The sequence below is a fragment of the Piliocolobus tephrosceles genome, chromosome 14 (assembly GCF_002776525.5).
Source record: "Piliocolobus tephrosceles isolate RC106 chromosome 14, ASM277652v3, whole genome shotgun sequence".
Lineage (NCBI taxonomy): Eukaryota > Metazoa > Chordata > Mammalia > Primates > Cercopithecidae > Piliocolobus > Piliocolobus tephrosceles.
This window is the reverse complement of record NC_045447.1, coordinates 90,190,032-90,208,690: the sequence shown is the minus strand read 5'-3', so window position 1 is coordinate 90,208,690 and position 18,659 is coordinate 90,190,032. Positions and strand designations below refer to the sequence as shown.

Here is an 18,659-nt window from a genome sequence, read left to right as displayed (position 1 = left end):
TTATTTATTATTTATTTATTTAGAGGTGGAGTTCCACTCCTGTTGCCCTGGCTGGAGTGTAATGGTGTGATCTCAGCTCACTGCAACCTCTGCCTCCCAGGTTCAAGCGATTCTCCTGCCTCAGCCTCCCAAGTAGCTGGGACTACAGGCATGCGCCACCATGCCTGGCTAATTTTGTATTTTCAATAGAGACAGGCTTTCACCATGTTGGCCAGGCTGGTCTCGAACTCCCGACCTCAGGTGATCCACCCATCTTGGCCTCCCAAACTTTTGGGATTACAGGTGTGAGCCACTGCGCCCGGCTGCCTGGTTTGTTTTTTATTTTTCCCTTGCTCTTCCTAAAATCTCAGGCTCTCATAACAACTCCAGCCAGATCCAAACATGCCAGCCGTCACCAGCGCTACTGAGAACTTGCACATGGGAAGTTTCCAGATACTGTCTCCTGGGCCTGCACTTCAATGCTACTCTTGGGGATGGGTTTGGTCAGCAGCTGTACATAGTCAGACAGGCTCTTTAGTACAGACTAGGAAAATACTGCGGAGCTCCTCTTCTCCACGTACGAAGTACTTCATTATACACATATAGGAATATAATGTTTATATATACACACACAATTTATTATATTCTATATGAACATGTAGAGACATATTTATTACTATTTTTGTTTCATTTGCAGAGTTAACACGAGAAGGAGATATGTCTGCTTTCTGTCAAGGGCCTCTTTCCATTTTAAGAAAAGAAAAAAGTGTCAAATTATTTTCTTATTTTCTTCTGACCAGGCTTCATTTATTTGCTCCCAGCATGGTTACAATAGGCAAGTAATTTGCTTAAGGTAATTAATGGGTATTTCTTGAACAGGAGTAGGAAAACTATTATACCAGCTTGGGGAGACCCAGCCATGTAACCCACAGCATATCCAGATCCCATTTTTGCTTGTTTTTAGGAATGACTGTCTGGACAAAGATGAGAACAAGATAAAAAATGTACCACAAGGGCCTTTGGGTAAAGGCTAGTTGAAGATTAGATTGACCATATGTCAGTTCCCCAGCCTAGATCTTCTTGATGTAAAACTTGAGCAAACAATGAATGAAATGGGAGTTTGGTTAGCCGGCAGCCAAAATTCCTGTTTGTGGATTATTTACATATTACTTTTAGATAATTCTTTATTTAATTTTCCTTTAGTTTTGCTTTGCTTTTCCCTTAAGTTCTCGTAAGATAAAGGAATAGAAAATTTAGTTGACATTTATTTCAAGTGAGTGCCTGTTTACTCAGTGGTTAACAGTAATTACAAAGATTTGGTTCTTTCATCCAGCCACACATCCATCAGCTCACCTCACAAGGAGCCTTCTTCACCCACTGTTGGAGGTGATGATGGCAAAGAACAAAGAAAAATTATTCCTTGTCACTGAGAATGTCACCATTTCACTGAGAAGAAAGCTACCACATATCCTACTCAGTTTCTGCCATTATGTTAGGCTTCTCAGGAGCATTTCCTTTTATTTTCATGAAACTCAAATAATTTTTAAGCTTAATGGATATCAGTAGGGAAATTTCTGTAAAATTTATGAAAAGTAAGCCATCACTGAGAACTGGATGTCCTTTTAGAAGAAATAAGACTTGAGATGGCCCTTAAATCCTTCAGTAAGATTTGGGTTCATGGAGAAAAGGTAACGAGACCAGGATATCTGGAATGGCATTTTCAAGGAAGCTCTGTGGTACTGGAATGCATGGCTCGATTTACTCTGGAGGCGATGAGTGCCAATGATGAAGGAAATGACATAACTGAATTGATATTCTGGAAAGATTAATCTGGGATTTGTTATACGGGATATCAGGGGAAGAAGGACTGAGGCAGGGAACCTATTGCAATGGTGCAGGCATGTGAGATTATAAACCAGGTTATGGGAATGGTGAATGAAATGAGAGATCAGTTAAGGAAGAAGCAATGGAGTTTTGCAATTAAAACTGGAGGTGACCAAGGAGTCAAGAACAGCGTGATGGCCAGAAGGGTATCCCCTGACAACAGAGGTCAGCTTTAGGGAGAAGTTGTTTTGTGAAAGATGATTGATAGCTTCTGTTTTAGAAGTTCTCAGCTGTAAATGACATAGAGAGGGCCTTGTGCAGAGATTCTACATTGGTAATGGTTGAAGTCAATGTTGAAGATGTAGAACTGAAAATCTTTACTGAAGACATGATACTTGTAACTGAAAAAAAGGCAGACATGTGAAAGAAAAGCAGTGGCATTAAGAGGATAGGAGAGGAAGGGAGGGAGGGAGAGAGGGGAAGAAAGAGAGAAACTCCCTCCTACCCTCTCTCCCTCTGTAAACAACAGACCTCAGGGAATGGCTAAGGTTAAAGAAGGGGAGAAAAGAATAAAGAGTCAAAGACCAGGGCTATATCTGCATATCACCAAAAAGAAAGAGAGATCTAGACTGGGTTGATCTAGAGCATGAATCCTAGAGGAAGACAATAGGTCTTCAGATATGGCAAGCAGGAGATGGGTCAAAGTTATAGAATAATTTCTCTTCAAAGGTGGAAGTAGAAACAATAAAAGTAGAAACAAGATTGCAAAGAATTACAGAAGGACTGAATGAACAGTAAGGAAATGGACGCAGCTAATTCGACTACTTGCTGGGAATTTTTAGTTGTGAAAGGAGGGATGGAACGAAGGCAGTAGAATGGAAAAGGTTTTCAATTCTTTTTCTTCCCCTTTAAGAGTGATAGGAAGTTTGAAAACATAGGGTCATGGTCCAATTGACAGAAAAGAGAATGGATGTAGCTGGGAGCAAATGGCTCAGCAACCGACAAGAGACATGTTTGAGGAAAACCTTTCACAACTTCCTTATTGAAACAGCAGGAAAAACACGATTTGAGAGACTACTTTTTCATTTCTTCTAGGGATGGCACTTTATTCTTCTAAGGATGGCACTTCCAGATGCACAGGAGAGAAGGTAATTCATTACATACGGTGGGCGACTTAGGACAGTGGTTCTCAAACATTGCATGTGCACCAGAATCACCCAGGACTTGTTAAAGCACACACTGCTCGGTCCCAATGATGCAGGAGTTTTGAGGTAAGGCCCAGAAATGTGAATTTCTAACATGCTTTCAGGTGATGCTGGTATATTGTTGGTCCGGGGACCACACTTTGAGAACACTTAGGTTATTAGGGATGGCATCTCCTGGCAAAGTCTGGTTAATTAGGCTAACATCTCCAGCATAAGCCTTGAGACTCTACAGGCATGATTCTCAAATACCCCTTCCCTCATGCCAGGAGCAAAAGAAATGAGAGTTGACTGCACAGGATATGATGTAAGTATCTTTTTATATGGTTATCCCAAACATTTCTGCTTCTCTTACAGAAACATTTTGAGAAGATAAAAGTTCCCTTAATTAACCTGCACTTGCATTATCACTCAAAGAAGGAAGTCTAGATACTTCCTTCTTTGAATGCACATTCCTTAAGGCGTTAAGTACATACAGCATTGTTAGGATAGAATCAGGGTTTGACTGAGTTGAATGAAAAATCATGCTCAGTGTACAAAGGTGAAAATAGAAAATGCACTGACGTGTCTATTTCTGAATCCTACTGCCCCTACAATTGAAGCACATTTAATGCATTGAGCATGCTTCTCAAAATGAAAGGCTGGGGGGAAATTTTACAGGGGAGGCAAAATTCATATCTTACATATGTATTTTATTACACAGTAGCTAATAAAATACAACGATCTTATTAGCAAGATAGTATTATTCACATTTTCTAGCTGAAGAAACTAGGTCTCATGAACACGAAAAGAACTTGTGCAAAGCCATAGAAACTCAAGCTCAAGTCTTCAGAATTTCTTTCTACTATATATTTATCCATTGATTACTGTGGTCTACAAGACATACAGTATTTCTTACCACTAAGGTACTCAAATCAATTATAATCCTCAGAATAACCCTGCAAGGTAATAAAGGGGGAAAACATATTAGGAAATCATCTACATAACTTTGTCTTGTCCAAGTCAACTACACAAAGTACTGCTCTCATCTTCAAAACTTCAGAACTCATGAAAACATCATGTGCAACACACATATATATATATGTTGGACTTGGAAGGAAAGTTTAACATCTGGTCCCTAACACTTTCCCCTGTTCTTGCTGAGAAACGACCTTCTTCAGTCATTTCTATCAGGGATTTTCTGTGGCACTTATAGATTGAAGAATGACATTGAGTATCAAAGAGCAACTTCCCATTTGTTAACATCCAGCAGTGATCACAACAGCTTTCTTTTTGGCTCTTCCAAGGATGACTCTGGACATTTCAAGGTGTACTGTGTCTTCTGGTATAGCACCATAAAATGAAGCCTGTTGAAGCCATTATTGGGACATGTGATAGAAGTTTAATTGCTTTGAAATGCCAAAGGCTAGCAAGATGTGAGCATGTGTAAAGAGTCTGAATTGAGATTCTAAGAAAAAAAAAAAGAGTCTAGATCTATTTATTTCCCAGAAGATGTATCCAGATGGATTCTGCAAAGCAACTGCCTGGAGTCTCACTGTATAGTGCTAGGTGCAGCGGACTTAGGAAGTCATGCATAGAACCAGGGAAGGATTAATTTTCAGCATTTCTTTTTGAGCCTTTGGATTTTGTTTGTATTATAGACATTGGCACCAATATCAAGATCTCTCTAGACAACAAAATAGGATAGGCTAAGCCATCTTTACTAAAATTGAATTTGCAAAAGATGTAATCATAAGCCCCCTTTCCTCCTGTTTATTTGGGCCCTCTTATTGATCCTCAACTAATTTCCACAGGGCCCACTTACCACGGACTCAGTGTGGTCACAGCAAGTTAGAGTCCTCTGTCCCTGATGTGGGATATGAAACTGGTGCTACAGTCTGTGCTAGGAATATCTGATGCCAGAATCCAAACTTATATGCAGGTATTAATTTCAATGAGAGAGTTTCTCCTGTTTACCTCAATTGCAGTTTATTCCTTTCACATTTAAAGCTCTATTCCTTGGTAGAAAAAATGAGCTATGGGGAGTATTTTCACAAGACAGGTTGATGATAATCATGGAAGACTTCAAATGAAGCCTTTTCACCCCTGCTGTGGGCTCATGTATCCTACATATGCCAATATTTACAAGGACTCCACCCCAAATATGGATCTTCTACTGGAACTCAAATGAAAGAATCATACATCTGAATTCAAGAAGCATCCATCATTTTGTTGAATGTAAAAAAAGTACCTGAAAAGAATTATAGATTTGTGCTTAGCACTTATGCTCACTTAAGATTCTGAGATTTTACTTCAAACTTTGTTTAGAGAGCTGGTGATAAAGACAGTAATGAAAGAGTCACAGATATTGCAATTTTTTTTTTTTTTTAAATGGAGTCTTGCTCTGTCACTCAGACCGGAGTGCAGTGGCACAATCTCGGCTCACTGCAACCTCCACCTCCCAGGTTCAAGGGATTCTCCTGCCTCAGCTTCCCTAGTAGCTGGGATTACAGGCGCCCGCCACCACGCCCAGCTAATTTTTGTATTTTTAGTAGAGATGGGGTTTCACCATGTTGGCCAGGCTGGTCTTGAACTCCTGACCTCGTGATCCGCCCACTTCAGCCTCCCAAAGTGCTGGGATTAGAGGCATAAGCCACCGCTCCTGGCCAGATATTGCAAAATTTTATTTAACTCTAGTAACACTGAGTTACTTTGCCAATGAAGAAATAGGTTCTGTGGGTATCAAGACTGAAGCAATGGCTGCAGGTTGAAATGAACGGAACCATCTCTGGTTGCATACTTCTTAAAAGATACCTGTGCCTTTGATAGCTCTGGAAGAAATCACAACAGAATTCCATGCAAGGGGGATGCCCATGTAGGACTTCTGTTGATTAGAGAAAGGTACCTCTTTCCTTAAGGTGGACATCATCCCACTGCAGGGCACGGCACACTCCTTGGTGACTGGATCCAAGGCCAGATTTCCACACCTACCCACTCAACCCTTTAGTTTGGCTCTCTTGTGCAGTTAACAACCTATGCAACCAAGTGTGGCAGCTCTGTCAAACAATCAGATATTTCTCATGTTTTTAGCTATCTTCTCTGATTCTTTCATGATATGTGACTGCAGTGGGGGTTTTAGGCTTCTAAGATGCACAGTATTGAACTTTGGAACCAAGCTGGATACATATCTTCTACCTTGGCTGTAAATATACTTCTGAAGGTAAAACAAGAAAAGAAGCAGATGATTTCCTGACAAAACCATCCCACATAGTATATTAAGAAAGCATATACACTGTAACCTCTGGTGGGTTCAGAAAAACAATATAGCTTCTTAAGACTACTGAAAATTCTAAGTTGGCTTCATGGCCTAGAAAAAGAATATGAATACAATACTTTGGAAGGAGGAAAAGTCATTTATAAACCCTAAGAGCTTCTGTCATTCTGCTTGCCTAGCATGTGTACATCAACTCAATATGCTAACCACAATTATGTATACTTGCTTTCTTTAAATGTTTGTAAGGTTATATGGCAAATACAAAGACTACAATTGTATGCTAAAAAGAAATTCAAATATCGGAAGTTAGATGGCTTTTTGGAGGTCATGGTGAGCAATAACAACCAATGAAAAGACTTTGGTCAAAGGAAATATGTGAAGGCTTCTCAAAGCACAATTTCTGGCCTGATACTTTTCAAGAAGCAATCTTGTCACCACGCCTTTTGCCCGGGGTTTATTAAAGAGTCATTTCAAAAGGCACTTCTTTCTCTTCTTAAAAAAACAAAAGTGGGATGTAGCAAAGATGATTATATATCCCAACTCTACAACTTTCCTCATTTAGAAGAAGGCCAAGAGATGATAAAAAATTTCGCTGAATGTCAGTCTTAAGGTCACGAATACACAACTGCATACTAAGATAATATAAAATGATCACTGCAAGACAATTTCTTTTCATTTCAACCAGTCAATTTGTTACATACATGACATTTTGTAAGACATATCATAGGAACAATAGATTCACACCATCAATGTAAGAAATAATATTCTTTTTGACATCAGACTAGCAACTTGAATCAACTTGCTTGAAAGTCATTATTATTATCTAGCTCACTTTCTCAATCACTGCAGCGGCTCCAAAATGGTTTTCAAATGAAATGAGAACTCCTAGCTGTAGGATTCAAGTAGCTCTGCTTTTGATTTCTTTTAGATTACTTTCCTCATCACACCATACCTGTCCTTTTTGTACACCGGGCCCTCTCTTGTGCCCCTTCCCCCGACCTGTTGCCTTCACCATAGCTGTCTCCTCCAGTTATAATTTCCAGTCCCCAGGAAACACAAACAAAAGAAGGCATTTGTTTAAACTAAAAGAAACTACAGTATTCCAGATAAGCTTGGTTCCCCAACTTTTGGTAACCCTCAAGTTCGCAAATACCTTTCGCCCTTTCACTGTACTTATTTATGCTTTATTTAGGTTAGGGATATGTCATTAATATACTTCATAATCATTGGCAGATTATGCTATTTCCAACACGTTTGAGGCCATTTATTGTTTACTGAAATCCAAGTAATTTTATAAAAAAGAGAAAATAAGGAGGTTAATAATTTATCCAGAACCATCAACTAAAATCGCTGACAATATGAAATGAAAACAATACCCCAAATTAGAGAAAACAGACTACAAAGAAGAGAAAAGAAGTGTCACAAGAGATATGTGACTATAATGTAGTGAGTCTAATATTTGAAAGGGCTAGGGACCAAATTTCATTTCTAAAATACAAATTCCATGTTAATGGACATAGCTCTATATACATCTACATCTGTATCTCTATATAAAATATGCTGGATTCTTATCTTACAAAAATCTGAACAGAATATTAACTGAATATGTTATATTAGAATGCATGACATATAGCTTATAAATAATTTTCCTTAAGTACATACTATGACTGAAGAGAGGCATTAAATTCTTTATACGATACAATTTTCCTCATTCTTCCCTTTGCTCACTCCACCCCAGCTAGGATGGCCTTCTTGTTTTTCTTTGAACAGGTTTTGTACATGCTGTTCATCTTGCCTGAAATGCTCTATATCTAGTTAGCCTCTTGGATTGCTCCCTTATTCTTCAATTGTTCAAATTGAAGAGGACTTTTCTAACTAATATTTAAAAATTGTTATTTGTCCACATAAAGATTTGTACATAACTATTTGGAGCAGTTGTACTCATACTAACTCAGAACCAGAAACAATAAAATGTTCCATGAAAAAGTGGATGAGTATAGAAATTGTGGGATATTCATAGAGTGGAATACTAGATAGCAATAAAAGATAATGAATGCCTGATATACTTTTAAAAATTTAAAACATTACTTTTCTTTAATTTATATTTTAGGTTTAGGAGTACCTATGAAAGTTTGTTATATAGGCAAACTCACGTCATGGGGTTTTGTTGTACAGATTATTTCATCCCCCAGGTATTAAGCCCAGTATCCAATAGTTACTTTTCCTGCTCCTGTTCCTTCTCCCACCCTCCCTGCTCACGTAGACCCCAGTGTGTGTTGGTCCTTCTTTGTGTTCACGAGTTCTCATCATTTAGCTCCCACTCATAAGTGAGAACATGTAGTATATGGTTTTCTGTTCCTGTGTTAGTTTGCTAAGGATAATGGCCTCCAGCTACATCCACATTCCCTCAAAGACATGATCTCATTCTTTTTTATGGTGGGAATGCCTGACTTACTTAACGACACAGATGAACCTCAAAAATCTTATATGGCAAAAAAGAAGCTAGTTTCAAATAATTCGATATATATGAAAGCCTACAAAAGACAATCTAATCTATAGGGACAGAAAGTACATGAGTGGTTGCCAGGGCAGGAGGAGGATAGAGGATGAAAAAGGAGCACAGAATAACTCTTTAGAGTGACAGAGGTTTCTATAACTTGATTGTGGTGATGGTCACACGGATGTATACATAGGTCAAAACTCACTGAACTGTACACATAATGTGTTCTTTTATTGTATGTAAATTTACCTCAATAAAGTTGATTAAGAATGTATGAAGACTACCAGATATACTGTATAAAGCTGACATTCACTTCCATGTTGTTGGACTCTGGAGCCCAACCACTGAACCACTGAGTTCAGAGATGAGTGAATTTTTTGTTTTAAATAAATACAAAACCTCAAATAAGAAGATGATTGTTGAATTTCAAAATAGGCTGTAAAAGGAATGTAGAGGGGTGTGTGTGTGTGTACTTTGCTAAGACTCTCTTGACTTAAATCATTTTTGGGCATCTTATTTTGGAACTGGATTCAGAATCCAATTATGAGTGGTTCAATTTCATTACTTTATAGTCAAAATACACTTTTGGACTCACATCATCCTCTATAATCACAAGCGTAGAGCTTGACGACATATATCTTTGCCTAAAATATCAACCATAACCACAAAATAATAAGAGTTGCTGTTATTAAGAATAGTCAAAGTCATGGGCTGAAAGAAGAGTTTTACAAATACCTAAAGTCCAGTGTCATTAGAATTAGAGATTTGAATTTTTTCAGGTGATTACACAAAAGAGATGTCTACTTTCTCTTAAATGTAGATGCTTTTACACATTGCTAAAAATCATATTTTAAACTCACAGATTTACACTGTATATCAATTACTAGAGTTGATAGGCTGTTGATAGGCTACAATGAGTTCAGATTTTTATCATTAGTTCCTAAGTTGAAGCAATTAATTACAGCTTTAAAGATTTAGCAGGTTGAACTTAAGGTGACATTTAAACATTTAAATTAACTTGCAAAACAGAATTTAAGTATAGTTGCATTATCACTGATACACAATTAATGGTTAAAAAACTTTGATGACATATTAGTAATATTTTATTATAAAGTCCTTGATATATTTTCTGTAGCCCACTCCAGGTAACTGAATTAATTTTCAACCCAAAAAAACATTCTAATTCACATCACAGTTCCATGTCTTTATTCTCATTTCAGGGAGTAGAAAGTTTCGTGTATGAAAATATAGTTTTAAGACTCTTTTTGTTTGGTACTTTCCATTTTCAAAGCACTTTTCATTCAATTCATTCTTCTCATTATGTTTAGTATTAGCTATCCACATTCCTCAAAAACCAAGGTACAAAAACTCTAATTGACTTCCTCAAAGGCCACAGAAAATATCACTAATAGACTTTCTACTTGAATTTAAAGGCTCTTAAGATTTTGGCAAAATCACAAAACCACTCCAAATGTAGTTCTCTTCGTTAACTAATTACATCTTGTATACAGATAACAGGCAAAGAGTGCAACCATCATTTTAATTCTATTTTGAGAATGGTTTTTAAGTGTGAAACCGCATGCATTTAACACTAACAGGGATGAAAGGACAAAACAAAATGAAACCCCTAAAAGCCTAACAAACCTAATACCACCATTCAGTCAACGACAGGCATAGAGAAATCATCACTTTTCATTTGTAGAAAATATTTTTGAGCATCACATATTCGGTAGGCATGAGTTGAACATTCTGATGAGACAAGTGGGCATTTGGGATGAAAGACTCCAGATGAAGCCATGATTAAGCAGAGTTTGCGATCAGGGTTTCTATATTCCCATGGAGATGTTTGGGTAAATCATCTACCAGGCAAAACAATAAGGGTAAAATTCCTAAATCCTGTGTGATTCACATTGGTTTTTTTTTTTTTTTTTGTAAATGAGCTAGAAGATAAACTCATCTATACAATGGTCAATAAATACAAAAATGAAAGGGTTTCAGTCAATAAATATGAAATGGGTAAGAGTTCACAGAGCACAGTGGTAGAAAACACATTATCTTAAAAAAAATATGAGGCGGCATTTCCAGGGAGTACATTTTATTAGGTGGAATCAAATGTATTTACCTCCCTCTGTCTTTTCAAGTAGGAAGGGCCTTATTTCTGCAAGTGGGATCAAGACTGGAGTCAAGCGACTGATTTTTCTGATAATACCACCTCAGACACTGACCAGATGAGTACCATTTCACTTCAACATTTCTTCAAAATCACAACGTACAGATTACCAATTACAGTGCATTATGTAGCTTTCATCATAGCTACCAACAGTGTGTGAGCATAGCAGGTGGTGAAGATGGAATATTATTTGTACAGTGAAATAATAAAGTACAATGAAACTTTACCCTTTCAAATGGTAACACATCAGAAATCACTTTACACTCAAAACACAACTCAAAAACACTGAAAAACACATTTTAAAACCTTTCGTTTTGATTGAACACACAGCATGCTTAATGGTTTCAGCACTTTCAATTCTTTTTAATAAGTGTTACAAACTGAAAACAAGACAGGTAGGTATTAAAAATATATTGGACATCTTAAAATTATCAACCCTACCAGTGGAAATAAAATGATGGCAATTAAAAGTAATACAGGTTATTAAAAGTTAAGGCCTCGGAGGCTAAGAAGTCATGTTAGACTGTCAATTGTTTTCCCCACGGTGGGTAATCAGTTAGAAATAAAAAAAAAAAAAAAAAAAAATCTAGTAGTTTAGTTGTGGTCAAAGAAAGAGTCAGTGGGGATGGGGGAGGTTTCAGCAACATGCTGGTAGAAAAAAAGAGACTTACATAGTCTGGGAGGGCAGTGAAATGGAAGGCGTGGTAACCTCTCTCACTTAGTTGTCATTTTTTGATTTTCAATGACATTTTTTTCATTCTTTCGCCTAGTAAAGATGACAGAAGGTCCTAATTTATTATCTGATGTCTATTCCTGTTCTTAGATTTAAGAGAGTTTAACTGTATACAGTCATATAATCCAATATAAACACTTTGAAAAAAAGAAAACTAGATCACTGATGTTGCATGCATTCAATTATAATTATAACTGCACACCCAAACCAAAGATAAGGACTCGGGGCAAGAATCAGCCCACACAGCCCAGGCACTGGTGGGAGAGGTCAGTGGATTTACAGTTTCCTCAGATTACAGCAGTAAAAGGGAGGAGATCACAAGAAAGAGCTAACTTCTTCCTGAAATGATGATAAGCCACAGGTTATGAAAAATGCCTGCATTAAAGTCTTCCGCATGGCTCTGTGGATCTGCATATACTATATGCCCAAATGGAGCTGGTCAAAATACACAACAGACAAAGATATTCTCTATAGCAGATGCCTTCTGCTGCCGACATTAACCTGAATTTTAGATGATGAGAGAAGGATCATCATCACTTATCTAACATGACCTGACAGATTGTTTGAGCTTGACTAAAGAAAAAAGAGATGGAGTGTAAATTTCTGTTTCTGTATGTAAGTTACACCAGGGCAGGTCAGATTAGTCAATGCCATGGTGTCCCTGACGTTTCTTCCCCTCCCACTTTGTGTGCTCACTTCAACACGTGTTGGGTGGGCATGCTGAAGGTGCTCAGGAAATATTGGGAAACAGATAAATGAAGAGATAACATCCATTAAATTCCAGGAAGAAAAACCAGCTGGAATGGCAACAGCCTTCACTTTTATGGCTAATTCGTATGCTTTAGGGAACACAAAGGAGAATTAAAAAGAATAGAAAACAAAACAAAACAGAAAAGACTTTTCATAAGCAGAAAGGGAAGGGATCAAGGGAGGAAAGAAATAATATTAACAAAACCCCAAACAGCTTAATGCCAAAGTCACCTCCTGGTGTTGCAAATATTGGTCAGAAACAAAAGACTGGAATTTGGATTCCAGTTCTCTGGTGGCAGAATATCACATCCGTTCATCTGGTCTAAGGGAAATAATTCCCTATTCTCATGGGCAATCTAAAGTAGATTGATAGGTACATGATCTTTATTCCATTTAATTTAAACAAACTATCTCTGGACGAGGTTTAAAGTCAAAAGCTGTTGTCTGAAACTTAGCTAGGATTATTCACAAGATGAACAAGGCAAAATAATGTTTAGTCAGTTTCCATAGGTATGTTTTCATCGGATTATGTTTATTCTGAAAAACTAATCTATTGGAAAAGATATTTTAATTATACTATAAGAGATTATTATTATTATTTAAGAAGCAGCAGGGCAGAATAATCTTAGTTTGATTAAAATTGTTGAAAATTAAGGTGCCATTAGCATAAGAATGTTTACATGTGGCTTCCCTCTCTGTGAGGTCATCTCATGATAGGGTCATTTACAGAGTGCTTTTATAAGGAGGGCACAGAAAAAGGAGAAGAAAGGTCTCTGTCCCTAGCTCATCAGTGAGCACCTCCAGGGTAATCCCACTCTCAGAGAAACAGAGATGAGTCATCAGAAAGCCACATTCTTTAGTTGTTCAAGGCCAACTTCCTAGCCTGAATGAGAATCTGTCCAAGACAGCAGCTGCTTCAGGATGAGAAACCCTTCCCTGTTCCAGTCCATAACACATGTGGGTAAGAACGAATCAAGTCTGCCTTCAGGTGGGCCGCACACAAGTCTAGCTCAAACATCATCTAGTGCTGCTGTCTGCCTAGGATGTAGGACATGGGGTATGTCTGAAGAAACGTAAGGAGGTTGGATAAAATGGATTTGGTAGGGTTTTGGTAGAGACTGTTCACTGGGGTGTTGGCTTTACTGAAGTTATCAGTGATAACAAAGACTATGAAGTCTAGTGATGTCTGAACTCCAAAACTGAGTTGTTTGCTACTCTAAGTGGCTTCTGCTTTACTTGATGAGAAAGAAATTCTGATGGGGGACATTGATGTCCCTATTACTCGCAATTGAGCAATTTGTGAAATTGTTCTCCTATTTTTTTTTAAACTGCTCTTCCAAAAAGTTATTAATAAATTACTCAACACTGGGACACAAAAGTAAGCCCAAGGAAGAACAGGAGTTTTCAGATTCATTTCATGCATATATTTCACTCAGTGTTAGGACAGAGTTGAGTGGGACAAAGAAGGGCACCCAGGACCACACATTTCTGTAGGCAGGCAATTTCCGTTTTCCCAGTCTAAGGAGAAATATGTGACTATGGATTCCTGCTAAGCAAGACCTGCAAAAGCCGGCTGACCTAATTTAAATACAAGCCCTTGTTGAGCTCTTGTAGGAACCTTTTCTAAGCCTTAGCTCTTTTTGTTCTTTCAGATGTTATTTCATAAAAAGTCATAGCATCTTTCTGCAGTCCTAGTAACCTGCATTCTCCACTTCCCCAAAGCATGTTGCTTCTCCTGCTAGCCTCTGCTTTAATCACATTTATGTGTGGGACTCTAGGGAGGGGATGGTAATGTTTAGAGTAGAGAAGAAAATAACTCTTTTTTTTAAAAGTCATCTTATTATGATCCTGTTTAGATGAAATATGGGACTTGCCATCAACAAAATTACAAAACAATCCCAATGGGAGCCCAGCCCATTCAGAATAATTCATCTGTGAAAAAGTGAACTTTAATTGTTACTCTTGGCAGCCATCTAAGAGAAGAGTGAAATATTATACTAAATATTGCCACGTGCAATAGTAAAATACCATATCCTCCTTGCCAGAAGCAGTGCACAACCCTCTTCAAATTCAGGTTTGGGTCTGGTGATTTAGTCTAAATCCTCTGTTTCCCCCTCTCCTAAACCAACAGAGGTTTTCAAAAGAGCTGCATTTTTGTTAGAACTATTTGCTCTTTTTAAATTGCCAAAAAGTAATAAGTAAAACTAAGACATTTATTTGGGTTAAAGTTTCCTCAGCTTCATGGAGGTTAATGTCCTTAGTCTGTGATCCTTCTACTAAGAAGTTCATTCCAGCTTTCAATCAGCTTTCAAGGTTATGTGTCAGCTCTTTCTCTCCCCTGCAGCCTCCTGGATTTATATTGTAGGAGTTGGGAGCATGTGGAAGCTAATCAAAACGAAACATACATATGGCAAATTACATCCTGGATTTTCTGGAACAACTGAAATTTCTAATAATTTTGATGTTGCCCATGCAATTACAATTTTGGGATCAAATCTCCTGATTTGGGCTTCAGAGAATGCAATGCCAACAGGTATTTACAATTCTAGATTAAAAGTTCATTGAAAACTGCTGCATTATATAGTTTACATGCATGGAAAGGTGTTTGATAATACTCCAAAGCAGGGACATATTCTTTTCCTAAAAATAGAGTGAAACCTTCTGTGAAGATATTAATCAAAGAATTCTTAATGTGGCACTGGTAATCTAGGATATTTATAGGTTTTGTTTCAGCATGAGTCTATAATAAATTATTTACAAGTAATTTTAAAAATATACATTCTGGTAGAAATATTTGCATATATTGGTCATATAAAAGGATATATTAAGATCATATGTAAGATATGATATGTAGATAATATTACTTAGCATCCAAAATGCTTAAATTATTAGGGCCCTTAAAAATTAAATGACTTGCTCAGGACCATGTTACCAATGGTCTGACCATCAGAACCTCAGTTTTTAAGTAGATGTGCCCTGTGCATGGAACACTGTATTTCATCCATACAGATATATGATGATACTAAGATTATTTGGGAATACGTTTTAAGTCTGTAGATATAAACAAATTAATCTTTGTTATAAGTTAGATTAATGAATTAAAACTTTATTATAACTTAGGACACTTACAACTTGAGTAAATATACTAAACTTTAGGATATATGTTTTATATGGCCATTTTATTTTTATTATAACATATATTACCTATGACAATAAATAGAATAGCTACTGTTAATAAGACTTTGGGAACTATGATCTGTATTAGCCATGGGAAAATCTTCAGTACTTGTTACATACTGTGCACAATTGCATAAGGACTGGACATTATAAAGCTTCATCAGAATTTTTAGTTTATATAAAGTAACATTTCTTAGAATTATTACCTGCTTTTCTTTGTGGAAAATTTAAAACAAACAAAAGCAAAATTTGTAGAATGCATGGCCTTAGCAACTAACAGTGCTACACTAAAGTGAACAATATATATCAGTTATTATTGAAGTGGAAGTAGTCCTATAGAAGGTGAGGAATTTTAAAATACATTATTATAAATATCACTTAGATACTCAATGACAGCAAATAGTAAACTAATCAGGGGTCCCATAGGTCGACTATACATGGGAGTTGGTCGATCTTTTAAAAAAAATTGACCTATGATGTGGGAAGCCAAAGAAATCTCACTTATCTGTGTAGTTTTAACTTAAAAAAATCAACCTGCCTTTTATTTACTAAAAGATCAAGCTCTTTGTGTGTCAGCACAAAATTTAAAGTTTTGTTTGAGGGGTTCTATTTCCTGCTCTCCGTTTAAAATGGGGGAAAAATAAAAATATTTTGCCTGTGACAGAATATGAAAGAAGTTCTCACCCTTAAAACCAGCAGCATTGGTTTTCCAGTCATTAGCGTTCAAATGTCCCGCACGGGAAGTCCTGACAATAACATGCTGTACGTCTCTCCAGGTCAGAAACGGACTGGGGAAAGACAAGGTAAGAATCATTGTACCAAAAAAAAAAAAAAGATGGGGGAAGCAGAGAGTCACAAGCAAATTAAAAAAGCAAAATCAAAATGGCAAAGTACTAAAAACAAAGGGTCAGAGATTTGGGTTTGGGATAACCAAATGCCAAATGTCGCTCTTGTTCTCAACATGGAGAAGTGACATTAGTCTGTGGGAGGCAGAAAATGTAACCTTAAACTGAAGAAATAATAAGACTGTAGTCAGGGTAGCTTAGGTTTTTAAAAGGGTGAGTGTTTCCAGTTTCCTCAACAAAATGGCTGCCCACTATGGTGCTGTCGTCCTTTGTATAAAAGCTGGCATCATCATTAGAAGATTACAGTAAGCTAGAATCAAAACAGAAGGCCTCTGGAACGTTTCTTCTTTAATCATTGAATAGTTGGGTAACTGAGTTGCAATTAACCAAAAGAACTCAGCAATGTTGAACCTTCTATGCATACATATGTGGGATATGGAAAAATCTCAATGAAACAGCATCCCAATTGTCAGCATTTTTAAGGAAGAGAATATGGTACAGAACCCAAAGCTGGGCTCCAAGGCACAGACAGTTATAAGGGTATTCTTAATTTGCAATGGGTAGTTGTTATACTGTGTTATTAAATACCTAGTTCTTATGATTACTAGCACTGAAGAACACAAAAGAGACTACTGAGCAGGAGATACTTTCATTGGAGAACTGCAATGCTAATCGTAATCACACAGAAAACAAATCCAAGCGCATACACACAGACTTTTATTCCCTTTCATTGACTATGTATATACTCGAAGGCATTTGACTCAGGGCATGCATGCAATTCTAATCAGGATACTTATTTGATTCAGTCTTGAATTCTGAGGTGTGCTGATCTTTTCCTTAACTAAGAAATATGACAATTTTCAAGCAGCGTGTGCAGTCATTTTATTTATTTCTCACCAGCCACCTTCACTTCAGCAGTAATATTTGCAAAGGATGGGAGAGAAGATTAAGGGAAGAGGAGAAAATTACTCCCTACCTGCCTTGAGGTGTGATGGGCCTTGAGGTAGTCTTTTTGCACTCTCTTTTATAGGTGTATGGATATTGGGGTCTTTCAGGGAGAGGGAGAACTTAGTATCTTAATTGTGCCTCATTTTTCATGATAGGGGCTGTATGTTTCTTCCCTTTATACTACATTTTTTTCCCCGTCATACTCACCACATCTATGTTTTTTAGGGTCTTCACGGTGGCCTTCTAGTAAGAAGGGGTCTAGTGATCAGATTCTGACTCCTTCATTTTCTATCTATGTGAAATTAACCTCTCAAAGTCTTAGTATACGCGCTTAGAACATGGATGCTAGTATCTGCTTTATATCATTACACTGATTGAATCAGTTAATATAATGCCAAGTACTTAACCTTGTGCCTGGTGCATAATAAGCCATTAAGAAGTGGTAGATAGCAAGGCATTTTGCTAAAATTTGTACAGCTCTTATTTGGTGGCTTGAATATGAAAGAAATGGGGAAAGAAAAGTACTATTGAGTTCTGACACTTTTTCTGTTATGGTCTCAGATTAAAAATAAAAGGAGACTGAGTCCTGCCATTTTTTAAAGTTTCCCAAGTGGGTAAGACTGGATCTAGACTACTTGGTAAAGTTATATTAACAAAAGAACTTTTATTGTGGAAATTAAATCCCAACTACATAAACTTTAAAAATACGAGAACAATGAAAACAGAATGATTCTTGTTTTCTTAGGTCACAGCACTTGTTAGGAATCAATTTTAGAATCTGATAAAGCAAGAAACTTTCAAGAAAGGGAGGGAGGCTGTTTGGTGGAATCCAGGGGGCAGGATGTTTTGCTTCTAAAACAAATTGCATGATTTGACCCTTTGCTGACTAACACTAAATTCATTCACATGATCATTCAGTAGACTCGATGCACTACTGTCAGGGAAGTCAGAAAGTAAGTCAAGGGATAATCTTGAATGCCGGTCTCAACATAAGATGTTCTAGCTCTGCTAAGATGGTATGTCCTAGTTATTAGGGTGAAGGGCAAAAATGACAAGAAAGCTTGGTCCAGAAAGACATTCTAGCCACTTATTTATGGTAAAGCAGAATCCTCCCAAATGAACATATATGTTTTTATTTTGTCATGAGTAAACAGTGAGACACCAAAGAGTACACTTGGATTTGATGAAAATACCTACATCAACCTAGTAATTTTAAAATAACATTTGACACATAGTTAGAACTTCCACGTTTTAACTCCTTAAACTTAACTCTCCTTT

The 18,659-nt window shown here is 37.1% G+C and overlaps 1 protein-coding gene across 3 annotated transcripts in view; it reads right to left on the bottom strand.

The window, feature by feature from the left end:
* The window catches only part of PCSK5 (proprotein convertase subtilisin/kexin type 5), a 475,536-nt gene that overhangs the window by 213,537 nt on the left and 243,340 nt on the right, over window positions 1-18,659 (bottom strand). For all 3 annotated transcript variants that reach the window (XM_023213308.1, XM_031934085.1, XM_023213309.2), the window contains exon 10: window positions 16,273-16,376. In XM_023213308.1, the coding sequence (XP_023069076.1) occupies window positions 16,273-16,376 (104 nt within the window). The remainder of the gene's footprint in view (window positions 1-16,272; window positions 16,377-18,659) is intronic.